Below are 11841 nucleotides of genomic sequence, written 5' to 3' on the forward strand. Positions count from 1 at the left end.
CTTTCTCTAATACATCAGATGCTGCCCTAGCTACATCTACAGATAATCAGAAGGCTTTTTCAGGCTTTTTTATCTAATCAGTCTGCTTACCCTGGTCTCATCAAGGCCTGCTTTAGTCTGTACTTGTCATTGTTCCAGTTCAGCTGGGTGGGAGAAGTCCTTTGTGAAAATGCCTAATGCCATAGTAGGACCTGCAGACTGTGCCACCAAATCTCACTTTACAGAATCACAGAGTGATAGGGGTTGGAAGAGACCTCTGGAGATCATCTAGTCCAGCCCCACTGCCAGAGGAGATTCACTTAAGAGCATGTTGCACAGAACAGCATCCATGCAGATTTTTAATGACTCTAGAGATGGAGACTCCACCACCTCTCTGGGCAGCCTGTTCCAGTGCTCTACCACCCTCAAAATAATTTCCCCCCCCCTGTTCAGGTGTAACTTCCTGTGTTCCAGTTTGTGCCTGTCACCTCTTGTCCTGTCACTGGGCACCACTGTAAGAAGGCTGCTCCCATCCTCCTGACACCCATCCTTGAAGTATTTATAAGCATTGATAAGATCCCTTCTCAGTCAGTCTTCTCTAGACTAAAAAGCCTCCAGTCCCTCAGCATTTCTTTGTAAGACAGATGTTCCAGTCCCCTAATCATCTTCGTAGCCCTTTGCTGCACCCTCTCAAGCAGTTCCCTGTCCTTCTTGAACTAGGCAGCCCAGAACATTTATCCAGTGCACAGGATGAGGAGTGTCATGGGACAGATTGTACTTGAGCCTCACAGTTGCTAATGAACAGCTCATCAGGTTCTTCTCTTCCTTGCTGAATGCTTTGCTCCTGCTGCATTGCCTGTGTGCTATTTCTAGCATTCCCTGTAGACAGAAGTGCTGCTGCTCTGTGAACCTTCCCCGGGTGGTGCAGGGCTGTGAGACAATTTCTCCTCAGAAGATTGCAGCAAGGTGATGGGACGATGGGGACCTGCTCTAGAGGGAGGAAACTGAGGCACACAGAGAGGGAGCTAGAGTCCTTTGCTAATTCTGAGTGCCAGTTTGAGGGACACAGGTTTTGGCTCTCTTTGAAGCACTCTGAGTACGTGTTCAGCTGTACAACATAGCAGAGCAGTGCTGCAAATTGAGCTCCTAGTTTCCCAGCTGAGCGCTCAGATAATGAGGATTAGATCCAGTGGGTGATCACCTTTTGAAAGTTAATTTATCCCTGCCTTTTCCACAGGCTTTATTTCAGCTCTTCAGAGTAGCATTCCTGGCCTCCTTAACAGCAGTAAGTGTCTGTTGCCTTCATGCCAACCCTCGTCTCGCTCAGCTGGCAGCCCCCAGTTTATGGATGAGGCAGGTCTGATAGAGGCAGTAGACTCCTGGGTTATGCAGCTCTGGTCCCTGCCTGCAGCCAGGCCATCCTGTGCATTGTGTGAGGCAGGATTCCTGCAGGAGAAACAGAGTGACTGCTCCTGAACTGCAGTGCAATGCCTGTGCATGACAGGAGTCATTCGAAGCTGTCAGTGCAGTCATCCTTCTGCCATCTCCTGATTTTCCTTACTTGACTTCACAAGCTGATTCCCAACCAGGCTTTTTGTCCTTAGCTGAGGACAAACTCCCTCTCTTCCCCAAAACTGTTTGTTTACACAGTGCTGTTTTCTCTCTTCTGAGGCCTTGTTCAGTGTTTGCCTTTTGGTGTAATGGTATAGTTAAAATTCTTCCACTGCTGCTTTGTTTTGTGCTGTGGTACCCAAATCAGAATAATCTTTGACGTTGCAGGACCAGTGAGGAAGCTTCAATATTGGATGAAAGCCTGTGAAAAGCTCCAAATAAAATGGAGCTTGTGTTAACCCCTGAAAATGGTGGTGACATGGGGATCCGTGTTAAGCTATGCCAAAAATTCCTGTAGCTGTGTGCCTCATTACGGTTGATCCTCCTTGCAAAAAGTTTGCCTGGCCCTGCTGTTCTACTCTGTGGTGTTGACTATGACTCCACAAGGGTTTAAAGATGGACAGGCTCCAAAACAGGGCCAGATCCAGCCAGAAACTTAGTGTTGATAGCCTGTCATCTAAGAAGTGGGCCTGGGAGGGGGCAGGGAGTTGCTCTTAGAAATTCCTCACTCAGGTAAGCAACTCTGTGGCGCTGGTGGTGATGGTCTTGAGGTCAGATATGTAGTAAGTGCCTGTCACTGACTAGAGGATCTCACTGTTCCATTTCTCTTTCAGCAGGACAGAAGGGAGAACGTGATGAAACTTGTGCTGTTGCAAGTGAGTCCTTGGCTCCAGAGGGAACAAACTTAAATAACAGAAACCAAAATAAACATTTTTATCCTTCATTACCTCAGCTACCTTCCGAGGAAGAGGAAATAAACAAGCTTGGAAGTCAGATAATTAAGCTGACAGCACAGGCAGTTGCAGAACTGGAAGGGAAAAGAGCAGGAGCTTCTGCGGGGGAGCAGGACTCGGTGGTTGGAGCAGAGCTTAATGGCTCATCTGAGGGAGAGTTGCCACTTTCCAGCCCTGACCCATCCGACCCCACAGATCCCTCAAACTCAGAGACCGAACAGACAGCTGAAACCGAGGCCCTGAAGGACACCAACGAAACCTCGGAGAGCGACTGTGAAATCCCAAAGGAGAGCGGGGGGCAGGACTGCAGCACCGGGGGTGTGGTGCGTCCCCAGGGCCTTGGGGGGCACGGAGAGCTCAGTGGCACAGCTGCACACACACATAACAGCTCTCAGGAGCTCCCTGAGCCTGCCAGCAAGAAACCATCTGATCCTGCCAAAAACTGTGAATATTTGGATAACAGTGTGGCTTGAGGTATGAAATCTTGAGCCTCTCACTGTAATCCTTTTGCAGAGTCTGTGCTGCTGCAAAGATCGTTGGGGAAACTCTGCTGTAGGCTAGATTGCTACAGTGAACTGCTAATATTTGTCTGATAATGGTGGGTTTCTGTCAGTGCTGGCTGCAGTGTCCCAAAGATACAAATCACCTAAAGGCAAAGAATTGGTGGTGAGGTTTAATCATGTTGGGGTTTTGTAGTGATTTGAAGTTTCTGTGTGGGTTGGTTTATCACACAGATGATTTATCAGGTTATCAATAGGCTTCTGTAACATCCAAGATCCCTGTGCTGGACTCTGTTTTAATGGTTAGAAGTGCCTTCCAAAGAGGAAGAATGTGGAGTGATAAATTGAGAAGCATCTTAAGGGTGTAAGCTTTTGCTTGTTCTTCAGATTGTGTTCTGTGTCTCTTTGCACATGGTGGCTGTAAGTACATCCTTAGAATGAAGTCATTCTTCCCTTCTAGGAGGTGTCTGAAAGCCACCCCTGCATGCCTGTAGTTCTCTCCTTACAAACCTTTATGTTGTCTCAGTTGTACATAATTTTTCCTTCCCTCTCCCAGCTCACCTGATGAAAAGGCAGGAAGCTATTTCAGCAGCTACTGAGACCCCAGTTTAATGAAGCTCTGAAGGAAACATCACCAGAGAAGCCAGAAGTCTTTCTGTGAGAAATGGCAGTGCTGTTCCCAAGCAAGGGGAAGAGCAAGAGGAGCAGCAGCGATGCTCTGTCCACCTGCTTGGCAGTCTCAGTTCCTGGACTTGTGTTCCTCAAGTCAGAGGAGCTGCAGCAGCCCTCGGGCCGAGTACCGGGTGGTGGATTTCAGCCTGCTCCATCTGTGCCCTCCTTTCTGAAGGAATCTGCTTGGTTTTCTTACCCTTTGGAATTAAGGAGAAATCTTCCTTTCCTCCTCACCTCGCCAGCCTGTGGTGTGGTAGAAGGTTTATTTGCAGCGTTGCTGCTTTTGTACATTTCTTCCCTCCTTGATGTAGTCACAGGAAAACATTTCCTTACTAAGTGGAGAAAAGGGAGGCTGCTGTGTCATTGCCTGGCTCCTGATGCTGGAGCTGTGCCACTCTGCTCCTAGGAAGGCAGCAACAAGGGAATGGTTAACGTTGAAGTCAGCAGCTGTTGGAGAAGGGGAGGCAGTCCTTCCTCTCCTGTTTGTAGCATAAGGAACAGTCTCTGCAGCTGTGGAGCTTCTATGGGCCAGCAGCCGTCAAGGCAATTTTTCTGCTGGCTTGGGACCTAATTGTCTGTAACTGTTCATTTCTCACTCCTAGAACTTGAAACCAATCAGAGAGAATTAAACCAAATTTAATAAAATACTACTAATAAAAAGGAAAATCCCTCCCAGATTGAGTCCTCCTTTGACAAATAACTGCCAGCTGCAAATTTTTACAGCCCACTTGTCAGCTACTGAATAAACAGAGTTTATATTAGCAGTCCTGACAAACTCTTCTGTAGATGGAAGATGAGCTAGCAGGTGCTGCCATAATCAAGGTGTCAGAGTCCATGAACAGTTTGTATTCAGCAGAAGAAAGGCTGTATGTAAATTATTACATATAAATATAAGGAATGATAGTGGGAAGGTGAAAAATGTGGCTTCTCTCAGCTCTCCTGTGTTTTCCCTAGCAGGTGCACTCCTGTAACCCTTTCAGTGCCTGGCTGGAGGCAGTGCAGCCACGCTCAGTGCTCCTCAGATAGGTTTCCTTTCTCTTTAAAGCTAATTTGACACTGCAGCATTTCGCTGACACTAAGCAGCAGCCCTTAGGAACAAAACCCATCTGTTTATATTTAAGCCTGTTAGGGACATGGAGCTGTAAAAAGTTTTTCTTTCATTATCCTGATCACCATTTAAATTCCTCATCACCTGAAAAAAACCAAGAAGAGTTGAAGTCTATGAAAAATTGTTATGCTGTTCCCATTAATTGTGACTGACTGCATTATTGACTCATTTATATGACAGTACTGACAAGCTGGAAGAGAAATAGCTGCAGAAACTGAAATCTCTGGGAGAATGTGGCAGGATTTTTTCCTTTAATGCCTGAATGTCACACGAAGTAGCATTTTATTCAAGATGTATTATTTTCCATCTTTCACAGGCTAATCCAGCACAGAGCTAAATATCAATGCAGTCAGAACTGAGGCAAGCAAATAAGAAGGTCAAGATTTCATCTAGCTGAGCTCAGAAATGTTGAGGGTGTTCCATTATTTCCTTGTCCTGCCTCTCTCCTGACCCACAGCTTTTTGCTCCTCGTCCCTTAGCAGCCAGTTAATGCTGTCCATTAATAAAGAGCTTGGTGCAAGAGCTCAAGCAGGTAGAAGCAGGGCTGGAGCAACAGCTTTTTAGTGCCTCATTTATTGATTCCTTTTGGCATATTGGGTTTTTTCTGTGAGAACACAGTGGTGTACAACCCAGCAATCAGGACATCTTGGTAATTATCCTCACACCATTACAGAATCACAGGATGTTAGGGGCTGGAAGAGACCTCTGGAGATCTTCAAGGCCAACCCCCATGCCAGAGCAGGACCATAGAATCCAGCACAGGTCACACAGGAACACATCCAGCTGGGGCTGGAAAGTCTCCAGAGAAGGAGACTCCACAACCTCTCTGGGCAGCCTGCTCCAGTGCTCTGTGACCCTTACAGTAAAGAAGTTCCTCCTCATGTTGAGGTGAAACTTCCTGTGCTGTAGTTTCCATCCATTGCTCCTTGTCCTATCCCATGGCACAAGTGAGCAGAGGCTGTCCCTGTCCCTTCCTTCCTGACCCCCAGCCCTCAGGTATTGATAGACATTGATTAGATCCCCTCTCAGTCTTCTTCTCTCCAGACTAATTCTCCCTTAGATGCCATTTTTATATCTCTGCAATCATTAAGTTCTGGTGAGATACCTCCATCTCTGGAACCCTCATTTTTAGTGCTGTTATCACTGCTTCAGTCCTGTCCCTCCCCTTTCAGCCCCAGTGAAGGTGTACTCTAGCTCCACTTTTAGCCTTCTCCCAGGAACCCAGGACTTCAAAGGCAGGACACCTGTGAACGTGAGACATCTCTGCTGCGCTGTGTGAGCAGTGCTCAGATGTTCTCAGCATCTTCCTTGGACACTGCTGTCATTGCTATTGTTGTGCCATTAGAACAATGAGTTATTTCCCCCCCCCCCAGTGAATTAGTTACTGTTTTGATGTGGAATCACTGCAACTTCAGTTGCATTTTGCAGGGAATGCTGGGTTTGGCTTGGGGTTATGTGGTTGGGTTTTGGGGGTTTTTTGAGACCTGTATTCCCTTTTTCTCAGGACTTCTGAAATGCAGCAATGGCACCAGACACACTCTAAGCCTTTTTGGGACTGGGCTCTGGGGAAACAAACTGAGGAGGCAATGTTGTGGCAGGTGTGTGGAGAAGATGCATTTCACAAAGCAAAGGTTTGAAGGAGGCTGTGTCTCACCTCCCAGGCGAGTGGCTGCGGGGTCTGTGGGAGGGCTGTGACTGGGCGGTAGGATGTGGCTACTTGAAAAACAATGGCCGCTGGACTCCGGAGGGGAGTGTGTGAAACGGGCAGATTAGGAAGTGTCTGTCGGAATGCTGCTGCTGCTTTTCCAAGGGAGGCTGTTCCGAAGCATCTGGGAATTTGTATGATAAAGACAGTGGAATTTCTTTAATCCTTAGGAGCTCAGGAATGTATTTCCAAAATCTTAACCGAGATTAGGTTGAAAGGCTGCTAGGTATCTAAAGATAAGATTTTGTTTACCAGCTGCTGGTTTGTAGTTTTTACTTTGTAAATGATGCAGATTAATTTATTTTGCCAGCCTCTCTTTTGTTGCTGCCTGGATTAGCTGCAGCACGTGGTTCAACTCTGTTAATGCATTTGGTCTTCTTTTAATAAAGCCATTTCCTGACATGCTACCTGCCTCTGTCCTTTGCTCTTCTTGCTAGCAGGTGGGTGATAGTCAGCAGGTAGTGGTTTAGGGTTTTCGGTGAGTTGTGCTACATGTGAAAAGGAAGGCTGGAAATTATCTGTGTGGAAATTATCTTCTCACTGTCACTTCCCCCACTCTGAACTGACTGAGGCACTTCCTACATTTTTTTGTCTGAAGAAACACACTCAGTGGTTTTGGAAACTAATATTTCTCTCTGATCTGCCAGCTCTGTCGTCATCAAGCAGCATTACAGCTTGCAGCTAGAGCATAGTCACTAACCAGCACAAACTGGAGGCTTCAGGGAATTTTTGCTGGGGAATTCTGGTAAATTGAAATATTTCTTTGTTTGCTTACAGACAAAAAAAGGCCAACACTTCCATCCCTGGAAGTTTTGAAGGCCAGGCTGGATGTGGCTTTGAGCAACCTAGTGTGAGGTGTCCCTGCCTGTGCCAGGGAGGTTGGAACTGGATGATCCTTGAGGTCCCTTCCAGCCCTGACAATCCTGTTTCTATGATTAATGTGATAGCTACGGCCATGGGGACAACGTGAAATAGTTGAGGAGCTTAACCATGTTTGATTCTCAAACCTGGAAATGCAAGGAGAACAGTGGCATGGATCTGAAGTTTCCCACAGCTGTTTGTGCTTCCCCTGCTTTTTAGGGGAAGTCCTTTTTTCAGGTCAGGGGTCTGTTATCTCCACCCAGCTCTGCTGGAAGTGTGAAGATCTTTTTACTGCTGGGATTTGCAGCTAAATACAGGATGGCCTCTCTTGAGAGGCAGTTTCTTACTCCTATTACCTTGTTTCTCCTTTGGTATCTAACTTAGGATCCCTTCTGAGCCCCTTACAGCACACGCTCTTTATAGGCTGTTGACTGTGCCTGTTAGCACCCTTACACACATTCAAATCCCAAACTGCATAGAAGGGAATCTTTTCTCTAAGAAAATACAGCACAAGGTTGAGTTGATGCTGGTTTTATTGGTGGGCTTACAGAAAGGAGGCTCTACAAAGTGACAGGCAGTTGTCAGAGGAGCAAGCAAGTGGAAATCCTTTCACCATAGAGCTCGGTGACCAGTGGCACAGCCTAAGATACTCTGTGCTGCCTGGGCTGTAGCTGGCTTGTTGGTCTTCACCTAAGCCTGGTTCTGTGATCTTTTGTTGAGGCCTCTCTTCTTCTTGTCTGTCACTTCAGAGAGTTTCTCTTCCCACAGGCTCCTGCTGCACATCCCAATCACACAGCAAGCCAGACGTTTCCCAGCGTTCCCATTTTCCAGACTGGCCTTGTTGTTGCCCTTGCCCATGTCATCTTCCCCCTCATGGATCACAATGGATCTGCCCATGATGGAATAGGGACCAGACAGAGTGGCAAAGAGGTTTGCTTTGTATTTTCTGATTTTGCCTTCTCTGGGAATGAAGTTGCCAAAGTCCCCTGGGTGCCGGGGGTGGTTGACACTGAAGGGGTTGTAGTGGCCCCCGGTGGAGTCGCAGCCGCTGCTGAGGTCCCCGAGCTCGTGGACGTGAATGGCTCGACCGGATTGGTTATTACCCAGTGGAAAGCCATCCAAGTGAAAAATGGCTTCTAGTCTTCCATTGGAGTAATGCTGTTGGAATAAGACCTGCCCGGTCACTTGGGGCTTTTCAGCATCTATTTTGGAGCTGGGCTTCATTTCACAAGTGGCATAAACCAGCCCATCAGTCTCATTGCCAGGCAGCGCTGGGTACAGCAAATTCTTCCAGAGGTCGTTCACTTTCTTCTGTATGTCGTGAAGTGACTCCTGGCTTGGATCAGTCTCTTTGTCTGTCATGGCACCAAAGGCAGACAGGGCAAGCCCAGTAACCAGAGAAAGAAGCAGAAGCATCTTGGCAATTCCAAGCCTGCAAAAGGTACAAGAAGCTACAGGGAGTGAAGGGCTTCTTGCAGCGGTATGGCCGGGGAGGAAGGCAAACAGCCTGTGGCAGTGCTGAGCCAAGCAGCTGGAGCAGGGTCCCGGGGTGGGGGGGTGGCTGCTTTCTAATTCTGCCTGATGTGGTGAACTGAACCTACATCAGAATGCCTATGCATGTTTGAACACATACAGCTGACACCCATGACTAAAAGAAAGACCAGGGATTTTATGTTTTAGATCTTGATCTCAAAAGCTGCCTCTTTTTCCCTGCAGAAAGCAAGTAAGCCCAAGTATTTCTGACTTTGCATTGAGACTTTCCTCCTGCTGCAAATTCCAGCAAGACAGTTTGCCAGGTGCCTCTTGTTTTTTTGGTCCATTTACTTAACCACTAGTTAGGCATTACAAAGGAAAAGCAAAAATCCAAGAAGTTGATTACCTTGCGGAGTTGCTGCGGAACCCCTCAGTAGTAGCTCTTTGCCTCTGCTCCCCTAAGCCAAGATGTGAGCAGCCAGGAAGCTGGAGCTGTTTGAAGTTGATGCTTCTGGGAACTGCGTGTTTGTGTCGAAGTTAGGTAATGCCGGCTCGGGGGGAGGGAGGCGTCGCAGGGAGAGCTGTGGGAGGAGAAGGAGGGAGCGGGGGGAAAAGTTTTAGGCATTTTCCTTTTGGGCAGGGCGAATACTTTGTCCTTCCTCGCTGAGTTTGTTAGTCTGGCTCTCAGACCTTACTGACCTGCCAACAAAACAAAAAAAAAGGGAAAATGTTATCAAGCCTTTAAATTAATCTTCCTTTTGATGACTTCATCTGCTTATCTGGAACAAGCGGCCTTCAGCGTGCAGGGAGGGGAGAGGAAGGAGCTTTATTAAGGCACAGTTGGGCAGTTTGCTCACTTCTGTGCTGGTTGTCATGGAGCTGGTTTGCATTTCTATTTCGCTGTTAAACAAAATTGAAAGTGGTGCTTGAGCAACAGAAACTCTTCCACCAAAGTTCCCCTGGGTCTCAGAGCTGAAGGGCACAACTGAAGCTGGCAGATGCTGAGGGATGTTTCAGCGATGCTTCTCTGTAAAGTTTTAGGGCTACTGTCTCCTGCTTGCCAACTCACCTGCTCCACGGAGGCAATTCTTTCTCCTTTTGTTGAGACAGCAGTGATTTCTTTCCAGGGAGAGAAGTAAGCAGTACTGAGGCAGTAAGTAAGCAGTTCTGATGTTGCCATCAGAAATTGTTTCCCAGAAGCTGGATGGAGCACGGAGAGTTCATGTGGGTTACATCTTCCCATGCTCTTTTCTTGAGGACATTGCCCTGCCTGTGGCACTTCCCACCGCTGAGGCTGCAGTGTGGATTCAGCCATCACAGGAGCAATTTAACAGGCTGACATTTCTGTAGAGAGAAAATAGTAGCTCTTTCTACTCCAGAACCATTCTCAATGCAGGAAAATTGCAAAGAAAATCCTTTTCCCCAGTTCATATCTCCTGGCAGCTGGGTAAGGGATGGGGCTGTCACCTTCTGGAATGGTAAAGCTGTGTGTTAATCTCACTGCTATCACATTCCACATCAGATCTGAGATACTCAGCTGAGAGCTGAGGGTTTTTCTTTCTGTAAGAGGGAGAGTAGATCTAAAGGGGTGCCCACTGCTTGGGTCTTTTCCCTGGGGCTGGAAGTGCAGAGTTAACTTCTGCTTGGGATATTGGATGTGTTACCTTAGCCCTGGGTTTCGATTCTTAAAACTATGACTTAGGACAAGTGGTATTTCTTTTCTGCAGGGTGTTTGTGAGTTGTCCAGATTACTGTGCTCATGGGAACCATGCAGTGCTCAGTGGAAGCTGGGCTCCAAGGCTGATGAACCCAAGCTCGTCTGTGAACCTGAGACTGATGAACCTAAGTTCATTCACTGGCAGCCTCTAAGCTGAGGAAATCCATAACTGGAACATGGTGCTAGAGGGAAATTGCTCAGGGTTAAAGCATTTGCAAGAAGAGCAATGTTTTATAAACATGCAAAAAAAGTTCAGCTAACCACTAGCCAAATGCAAAGTGGGACAGCAAGTTCTGCACGGGACAGCAATGTGCCCTTGTGGCCAAGAAGGCAAATGGTATCCTGGGGTACATTAAGATGAGTGTGTCCAGCAGATCCAGGGAGGTTCTCCTCCTCCTCTGCTCTGCCCTGGTAAAGCCCAAACTGGAATATTGCATCCAGTTCTGGGCTCCCCAGTTCAACAGGGACAGGGATCTGCTGGAGAGAGTCCAAGGGAGGGCTACAAGGATGCTGAAGGGCCTGGAGCACTGCCTGGTGAGGAGAGGCTGAGAGCCCCGGGGCTGTTCAGTCTGGAGAGAAGACCAAGAGGGGATCTAATCAATGTCTATCAATACCTGAGGGATGGGGGTCAGGAAGGAAGGGACAGGGACAGCCTCCGCTCACTTGCACCCCGAGATAGGACAAGGAGCAATGGATGGAAACTACAGCACAGGAAGTTTCACCTCAACATGAGGAGGAACTTCTTTACTGTAAGGGTCACAGAGCACTGGAGCAGGCTGCCCAGAGAGGTTGTGGAGTCTCCTTCTCTGGAGACTTTCCAGCCCCATCTGGGTGTGTTCCTGTGTGACCTGTGCTGGATTCTATGGTCCTGCTCTGGCAGGGGGGTTGGCCTTGAAGATCTCCAGAGGTCTCTTCCAGCCCCTAACATCCTGTGAGCCTGTGACAGTTCTTGTTTGTCAAATGTAAGCAGCAACTGGCCAGTCTAGGTACTGTCAGAAAAAGCCCTGTTTCTTAGGATCATAGACCATTTTTTAAAGAGGCATGATGAATGGAAGGAAGAAAAGAGCATCCTTCATGGTTTACTCCTTGAGTCACAAAGTAATGGACTGCATTGGAGTTTGACACTTCAACAAGGAAAATTCCAAGCCAGCAGTCAGTGCTTGAAGAAAAGGATTTTAAAGCTGTGGCTGAATTATAAGGCATTTTGAAATACGAAGCAGGGTCAGAATTGTAGCTGGTTTAAATACAATAATGCTGCTGACTTCAGTGGCATTTGTGCTGTTTTACACCAGCTGGCACTCTGCCCCTGGATAAAGAAAAACCCACCCTTGAAAAACCCGAGGTGCTTGCTGCAAAGCTCTTTTTTGATGTACTGCACATGCGGGAAGGGAGCAGAAGTGCAGAAGGGTGTAAAGGAGATGATCAAAGGCACAGAAAGGACTGCAGCAAAGCTAAATGATGTATTTGTAGTGCTCTGCACT

The 11841-nt window shown here is 47.5% G+C and overlaps 2 protein-coding genes across 2 annotated transcripts in view; one reads left to right on the top strand and one right to left on the bottom strand.

Moving 5' to 3' along the window:
• Nucleotides 1–5868, top strand: part of CCDC149 (coiled-coil domain containing 149) — a 47007-nt gene extending 41139 nt beyond the window's left edge. The window contains exons 13-14 of the mRNA XM_054172147.1: nt 2205–2798; nt 3381–5868. Coding sequence (XP_054028122.1) covers nt 2205–2797 — 593 coding nt within the window. The 3' untranslated portion in view covers nt 2798; nt 3381–5868. The remainder of the gene's footprint in view (nt 1–2204; nt 2799–3380) is intronic.
• A 1801-nt stretch (nt 5869–7669) lies between these two features.
• Nucleotides 7670–9188, bottom strand: SOD3 (superoxide dismutase 3). The gene is made up of 2 exons (XM_009904914.2): nt 9050–9188; nt 7670–8602 (listed from the first exon to the last, which is right to left on the bottom strand). The coding sequence occupies exon 2, from the start codon at nt 8584–8586 to the stop codon at nt 7861–7863; it is 726 nt and encodes a 241-aa protein (XP_009903216.1). The 5' UTR covers nt 8587–8602; nt 9050–9188; the 3' UTR covers nt 7670–7860.
• Between the last annotated feature and the right edge of the window lie 2653 nt (nt 9189–11841).

Source organism: Dryobates pubescens, chromosome 23, assembly GCF_014839835.1.
Source record: "Dryobates pubescens isolate bDryPub1 chromosome 23, bDryPub1.pri, whole genome shotgun sequence".
In the NCBI taxonomy this organism is placed as follows: Eukaryota; Metazoa; Chordata; class Aves; order Piciformes; family Picidae; genus Dryobates; species Dryobates pubescens.